The sequence below is a fragment of the Aspergillus thermomutatus genome, assembly GCF_002237265.1.
Source record: "Aspergillus thermomutatus strain HMR AF 39 chromosome Unknown NODE_480, whole genome shotgun sequence".
Lineage (NCBI taxonomy): Eukaryota > Fungi > Ascomycota > Eurotiomycetes > Eurotiales > Aspergillaceae > Aspergillus > Aspergillus thermomutatus.
This window is the reverse complement of record NW_020798530.1, coordinates 1,668-9,200: the sequence shown is the minus strand read 5'-3', so window position 1 is coordinate 9,200 and position 7,533 is coordinate 1,668. Positions and strand designations below refer to the sequence as shown.

The following is a 7,533-nucleotide window of genomic DNA, read 5'->3' as shown; positions in this document are numbered from 1 at the left end:
AGGACGGCACCGATGAGTATCCGTACGATAACTATAACCCCCCCGCCCCCCATCAGCAGACTGACGCATCCAGATCGGCGACTTCAACTACTCCCGCCACCGCGCCCCAACCCGCACCCGCCTCGAGACCGTCCTCTCGGCTCTCATCCACGGCCCAACACTCACCTACTCGTCCGGCGTAGCAGCCGTCCACGCCTACCTCATCGGCCTACGGCCCCGACGAGTCGCCATCGGCGAAGGCTACCACGGCAGCCGACAGGTCATCCAGCTCTACGCATCCCTAACGGGCTGCGAGATCCTCCGCTACGACGAGCTCGACCAGCTCCAGGCGGGCGATGTGATCCACCTCGAAACGCCAATCAATCCTACCGGCGAAGCGGCAAACATCCGGTACTACGCTACCGAGGCGCACAAGCACGGTGCGTATCTGGTGGTTGACGCGACGTTTGGCCCGCCGGGGCTACAGGATCCGTTTGCGCTTGGGGCGGATGTGGTCGTGCACAGCGGGACGAAGTACTTTGGTGGGCACCATGATCTACTCTGTGGGACGCTGACTGTGCCGCCGGGCCGACGGGATTGGTTCGCGACGCTGTGCGAGCAGCGGACGATTCTCGGGAGTGTGCTGGGGAGTATGGAGGGGTGGCTGGGGTTGCGGAGTCTGCGGACGCTGGAGTTGAGGGTGTGCAGGCAGAGTGAGAATGCCACGGGGCTGGTTCGGTGGTTGGCGGGATGGCTGGAAAGTGAAGGGGATAATGTGGTTAAGAGGACAGTGGACGTCGTGCGGCATGCTAGTCTACAGGACGAGGATATGGATTGGTTGAAGGAGCAGATGCCGAACGGGTTTGGGGCGGTATTTGCCGTGGAAATGAAGAACGAGGCGATGGGTCGGCGGCTTCCTGGTGCTTTGCGGCTGCTCCAGCATGCGACTATTCTCGGTGGCGTGGAGAGTCAGCTCGAATGGAGGAGGCTGGTGGATTCGACGGCGAAACCGACGCTGCTGCGGTTCAGTATTGGAGTCGAGCATCTGGATGACCTGAAGGCGGATCTTCTGCGTGGATTGGAATCTGTAGTTGATTTATAGATATTATGGAACAATGCACGAACAAGTCAAGACCGTACACATAAGATCATAGAGTCGGCACATCCTTAGCACCACCCGTTGACGAAGTGCTGACGGTCACGTCCTTCCACGCCTCCATTTCCTGCCGAGACTTCTGCATCTCAGCCTCCAACAACGGGATCGTCTCCGGTCCTAGCAGCAACCTCCCCGGCAATCGCCGCTCATCCTGCCCAACAAGGACATCAAAGAGTGCCTTGGCGCACCGATCCGCCTCTGAGAAGGACGCCTGAGCCGCCGGATCCATCATGTACTTCAACAACTGATTGAGCGGGCCGTCGGGGGTATCGTACGCCGGATGCCTGGGAACAAACTGCCCATTGCCCCCAAAGTTGGACTTGATCCCGCCCGGCGCGACAACCAAGAACCGAATCCGCCAGTCGGGATGCATCTCCTTGGCAAAGGATTCCGTAAACCCGCCCAGCGCGAATTTCCCGGCTTGATAAAACGCACTGCCGGGGAACGCCATGTACCCGCCAATCGAGGAGATCTGCGCGATGGTCCCGCCAGCCCCGGCGGGGTTGACCTCGCGGAAGATGCGAACGGCCTCCTGGGAGATGAGAGCAGGGCCCCAGAAAATGGTGTCGAGTTGGAGACGAGCGTCGGACTCGGGGATAGCTTCTGTATCGCCCATGAGGACGTAGCCGGCATTGTTGACCACCACATCGAGGCGGCCGAATTTGGCCACCGCGGCGGACAGGGTGTCATGGATGGCTGGCTTCGAGGTGACATCCAGGCTGAGCTTGAGCACATTTGGGTCATCAGGGAGGTAGGAGAGGGCGTCCACGTTGCGAGCTGTGGCCACAAGCCGATGGCCGGCGCCGTGGATGAGACCTGCCAGGGATTTGCCCAGGCCAGATGAGCAGCCAGTGACTGCGATGTCAGCTTAAGGCCGGTGTATAGAGAGTGGGTACATACTGAACCAGACGGTTGATGAGTCAAGCATATTGATTGATTTTTACTCTCCTTTGGGTAGTTCGCGAAAGCTATGTAGACTTGGTAAAGCAGATGTCCGTTGCATTTATACCTGACGTTCCACACAGTAACACTAGATATGCGATACATGCCGACGAATGACGCGGCTTGCAGTCGTCAGCCTCTGATGCCATGGCTGAGATAGGATGATTCCGTCCATCGACGATACTCATCCTGCAGTAGCGACGACAGTACCCCGCTCTTAGGCGTGCCATCACACACTCGTCCAATAAAAACGGCATGAAACGGCTGGATGTTGGATCTGCACACCCGAGTAATTGGACACATCGCATAAGACTTAATAAAGCGATAAGAGTGTTTTCTTGTCGAAAAGAGTCTGGATGTTATTGGTTGAATAACAACCGTAGTTTTTGAAGGCAGAGACCAGGATATGGTTGGGCTGTTCGTATAGCCGTGCGATGTGGCTGAGCACACGGGACGAGACTTTTAGAGAATCTCTAGTGACTAGTCTGACTCATTCTGGCTCATCATCTATACACATTATCTAAGTGGTCGAGTCAGGAGAGTACTGCCGTTAGCGTACCTATGGTGGTATCCCTTTACTTCGAATATATACAGGAGATAGCCTCCCCTAAGAGGTCAGAACTCAACAAGAGATCATCAAGTAACAGAGAAGATGGAACTGTACAAAGCTCATCTTGTTCCTCATTCTCCCCCTGCTTCACCCATCACTACTCCTTTATCCATCCTCGATGCTACCGTTGCCCGGTTTGCTCCAACAGGCGCAATCTGGCTATTCGATAGTTTCCCCGAGAATACCACAGAAAAAGGTTTCATCAATCGTCTCGAATCCTCTTTTGTTCAAACACTATCCGATTACCCTCAATGGGCCGGCCAGCTGCAATGGGCCCCAGTTCGAGAAAACGGCCTTCACACCGAGCGCTTCAACCGGCCCATGATCGTCTACGGGACGCCTAATGACCCTGGCGTTGAGTGGCGCATCGTCAAACGCGATCAGATGTCAATTGAATCGCTGGTACCTTCTGCCACAGAAAGAGCATCTGTGGGGACCTGGCATGGAGACGACTTTCCCCAGAGAGATTTCCTATCGGATACCCCATTGGCGTTGCATGATCTGCGTGAATATCAGGGATTACCCGGTATGCAAGTGCAAATCACACTATTAAAGGACCGCGGATACGCAATTGCAATCCGAATGGCGCATGTCCTGGCCGATGCTCAGACTTTGATGGTGTTTGTGCATCAGTGGGCGGCTGCAAGTAGAGCGGCGTTTGGTTCGGAATACACACAGTCATTGATGGGCGCTCCAGTCTTCAATCCAGGGCTCTTAGACGCCCATGCTGCCGGGGATATTGACGGCCCAGCGCCGGATTCGGGACTGATTGCCGCAGCGCGTGAACTGCCACTGCACCGGTTCGACTGGTGGAAGACGGACGATCCGGGATATTCGAAGTGGATGGTGCCCAATACGGTGAACTCGATGCCTGCTCCGGAGTTACTGGACGGCTTGGAACTGTCTCCGTCGACATCTGCACCGTGGACATCGTGGGATTTGTCCAGGCCAATCCGCTATACGCAGATCCATTTCTCTGGCGAACAGTTGGCAGAGTTTAAACGGAAAGCGCAGGCGGATGGTCGAGGCGATATCTCTCGACTTGACGCATTGTTAGCTCACCTCTGGATTTCCATCAACCGAGCCAGAAAACTCGGCGATTGCCCTGACTCCGTCTTCATGGATCTTTCTATCGGCACCCGGACACGCGTCTCGCCTCCTCTACCCGACACATTCCTCGGATCACCGCTCTTCCTCACTCACGTAGGCGCATCAGCAAAGTCCCTCTGCGCTGCATCCATCGGAACCATCGCCAGCCAAGTTCGAGAGACATTGGCCCTATTCACGCCGGAGAAGATTGGCGCGATGCTCCACGATGCCGCGTACGAGATCTCCCCGCAGCGGCTGTGGCAGGCGTTCTTGGGGTCCCGACATGTCCTTGTAACCTCCTGGCTGCGACTGAAAGTCTACGAAGTGGACTTTGTGGGAGATGGGAACCGCCCGCGGTATGTGCATGCCGTTCTGCCCAAGCTGGATGGGGAAGTGCAGGTTATGGACTCGGGGTGGGACGATAACGGAGTGGATGTGGCACTGTATCTGGAGCAGGAGGTCATGGAGAGGTTCCTGACGGGACATAAAGGCAGTTCACGGGACAGTTTTCAGTATAGCTGACATTAGCATCAGTGTGAGAATTCCAGAAGATATGGCTCAGCCCTTGCTCCAAACCCAGCAGTCGATGCTCCTCACATCAATGCGGCGGCCGACCGTAGGATTATACCACAGTCATACTTATTCAAGGGCTATTATGAGGTTCTCGCCTATTTGATACGATTTACGGAAGAAGGAAAAGGTAGAACAGCCGGATGAAGACAACACGGGCTTTGGGTATGATTCAAGCCACATAAAGCAGCAGTGTATGGAGCATATGCTAAAGTAGCCAGCTCGCGATCATCTAAAAGACCGTTCCATGAACCTGAGCCACCTTTCCAACATTGATATCACGAATCATAAACATCCAGATGAGCGACAAAGCCATGATGGCCGTGCCCGCCGCCAGCATTCTGCTCTGCGCATAGCCGTACGCATGCTGGATAGCCAGCCTCACGGCGCCGCCAACCGGGTAACTAAGCTGGGTGTCGAGATTCTCGTAGATATCCTCTAGATCGGGCAACGCCGAGGACGGGAGGTACATGGACAGCGCATGCTCAAAGGTATTCGTCCAGATAGCCCCGGAGATCGTGGAGCCGATCGCATCGCCAACGGTTCCCACGACGTTGAGAAGGGCCAGAGTAGCCGCAACATGCTGGTGATCAACAGCCGCCAGGATCGCCAGCTGCTCGACAATAATGAACACGGCGCCACCGATGGAGATGAACACCTGGCACATCACCAGATATCCGACCGACTGATTCGGCCGACGGAAGTAGATCATGAGACCCTGGGCGAAGATGTAGAGCGGCACCGCGACGAACAACAGCCACCTGAACCGGCCGGTCCGACGGATGAGCCATCCGACGAACAGGAGGAGCACCCCGGAAACGACGTCGAAGGTGTTGCTCACGTAGCCTGCGTTGGAGACGCTGAGGTCGTTGACAACCTGCAGGAAGGAGGTGAAGTAGTTATTCCAGCAGTAGTAGCAGAGCTGGTAGGTGGCATCGAGCAAGCAGGCACCAATGACGGTCCGGTCTGACAAGAAGCTGAACTTGAGCAGAGGGGCCGTGGCACAGAATGTCTCCCACAGGATGAAGATGACGAGCATGACGCATCCCACCACTATCATGGCGATTATATACCCCGTCCCCCAGCCATCCGGCGCGCTAGTAGCGATATCAAAGGGCAGGAAGAAAACCACAAGACCGGCTGAGAACAGGAAGACACCGATCACTAGCGACGGAGTTAGTCTGTACTTGATGTGAAGGGATGGACGAGCGACTTACGATCAAACTCCATGGTCCAATGCCAGATGCTTTGCATCACCGTACGGTTGCTCTTTTCCCTTCGCAAATGGCCTTCCTTTTCGGCTTTGCGAAGGTTGTATTTGAGAATGCAGTACAGAGGTGACGCCACGACAGGGAAGATGATCGCAAAGGCACCGAATCCCCACCGCCAGTTAAGCGCGAGAGCATCTTCCGCGGCCTTGGGGCCTGCAAACGCCGTAATAATGTACGGGGAAGAGGTAAAAGCGTACGCCAGGCCTCGGTTTTTCAACTTGGACGAGTCGGCCGTGATGACATCCACACAGAAGGTGATGCCCGAGAAACCAATGTTGTAGAAAACCTACGATCGCCAGGATTAGCAGACAGAACTTCAACCCTCATGGCAGCCTTACATAGGCAGCACAAAATGTAGGCAGGTTATGACATCCGGCCATCATCACCAGGCCCACAGTCGACAGAATGGCCATGAAGAGGAAGCCCTCCGCTCTTCCCCAAACATCCATTATCTTGGCCAAGGGAATAAACAAGGCTGCGGTCATGGCGTCGGAAACAACATAGATGACGTTCAAGAGCGCATGAGATTCCCAATCACTAGTGACATACGGGAGCAAGTTGGAAAGAATCTGCGATTGGAATGCATTGACGAAGTATAGGAACCAGATGCTATGGTGGACCATATTGAATCAGAGCCTGTTTCGGGAAAATGAAGGGAAGCAGTCAAGTCGAGTCGAGCACCTACTTGATAAAGACAGCAATCAACGACGCCTTAGACCATGTTCTGGTCACAGCCTCGACATCATGGACACCATGTTGACCATGGTCGGGGACAGGATGCCCATCAGTGTCAGAATCGCCGTTTCTGGCGACGGCACTGCCAGTTTCAACGTTGGCCTCCTGCTTGGGGGGCTCCGCTGCGCTCATGGAAACGGCAGGGTCTGTCTCGCCTGTCGTTGATCGGCGGAAGGGGGCGCGTAGTCTGGTAAAGAAGGCCATGGCGTTGGTTGGCCTACAAAAAATGGAGTGAACATGGGTCGTAGAAGGGGGGACTCTTCTTCTCTTATGAATTATCATGCTTGCTGTTAGCGCATGAGCAGGAGCCTATCGAAGACTAAGGGCCACACAGTCGGCACACTCGGCTCGACGCTAACGCCATGTCCTGGTCTATCAGCGCTTGGGACAAGTTGGAAATGTGGCCCGAAACCAGATCCACTCATCTGATAACACTGTCATGGTTTAGTCACGTAAACTGGAAGTGGAAAATTCGTCTCTGACGGTCGGACTAACGTAAGTGGGCCTCGTTCACTGACGCACACCCTCTCCTACTAGTAATGAGGTGGCTTCAGCCGGGCAGAACCAGGAAATGGCAGTGAAAGGGATGTGACAGAACATAACGATGGTCTATCTTTCGTTTCAATTCCATACTGTAACTCTGTATGGCTGGCGGAAATTCCTCCCCCTATCGCACTAGTAAAACCGTGCTCGCAAAATACTGGACCTTAGTTCAGACAGTCTCCGATGCAGGAGCCAACATTCGACGACGAAGGGTCCCTATTCGTGTTCTGAGGATGGATCCATTTACTGTGTCATGGGAAATGAATTGTCGATGTCTCGCTAATTCTTGCCCGACGTCCGACATATACTTTCGGGTTTACCAAGTGCGACAGTTGGGCGGTTTCGATTATCTGATTGAGATCTTATCTTATCTGATCCGTCGCTTTTTACCTTCTGCTTTTTGTTTTTTTACGCTCATGTTTTTGCTACAACAGGACCGTAATTTACCTGAGTGGGTTCGCGAAAATACTAACAGGCCTGTATTCTATGAGGTAATATGTTTCTCTGCCGGAAAAGAAGAGAAAATGGGGAAAGAAACGACGAACTCAAAACATGGCGGATAGGCCAGTCCTCATGCCATCAGAGTCTATGTCATATCTATCAACTCATTATCGCAATATTGGCAGGTCGCTTAAGAA

At 54.2% G+C, this 7,533-nt stretch overlaps 4 protein-coding genes across 4 annotated transcripts; 2 read left to right on the top strand and 2 right to left on the bottom strand.

Annotated features, from left to right (window-relative positions):
- Positions 1 to 73: 73 nt before the first annotated feature.
- Positions 74 to 1,081, top strand: CDV56_101436 (uncharacterized protein; the record flags this gene model as incomplete). The annotated part of the gene is made up of 1 exon (XM_026755055.1): positions 74 to 1,081. A coding segment is annotated over one exon (1,008 nt), but the record flags the coding sequence as incomplete, so codon positions are not given.
- A 46-nt stretch (positions 1,082 to 1,127) lies between these two features.
- Positions 1,128 to 2,063, bottom strand: CDV56_101290 (uncharacterized protein; the record flags this gene model as incomplete). The annotated part of the gene is made up of 2 exons (XM_026754909.1): positions 1,128 to 1,990; positions 2,036 to 2,063. The coding sequence occupies 2 exons, from the start codon at positions 2,061 to 2,063 to the stop codon at positions 1,128 to 1,130; spliced, it is 891 nt and encodes a 296-aa protein (XP_026609563.1).
- Positions 2,064 to 2,729: 666 nt separating this feature from the next.
- CDV56_100946 (transferase family protein) lies at positions 2,730 to 4,298 on the top strand (the record flags this gene model as incomplete). The annotated part of the gene is made up of 1 exon (XM_026754565.1): positions 2,730 to 4,298. One exon carries the CDS (start codon positions 2,730 to 2,732, stop codon positions 4,296 to 4,298), a length of 1,569 nt encoding a protein of 522 aa, XP_026609562.1.
- A 280-nt stretch (positions 4,299 to 4,578) lies between these two features.
- Positions 4,579 to 6,556, bottom strand: CDV56_100582 (uncharacterized protein; the record flags this gene model as incomplete). The annotated part of the gene is made up of 4 exons (XM_026754201.1): positions 4,579 to 5,510; positions 5,564 to 5,903; positions 5,956 to 6,226; positions 6,303 to 6,556. The coding sequence occupies 4 exons, from the start codon at positions 6,554 to 6,556 to the stop codon at positions 4,579 to 4,581; spliced, it is 1,797 nt and encodes a 598-aa protein (XP_026609561.1).
- Between the last annotated feature and the right edge of the window lie 977 nt (positions 6,557 to 7,533).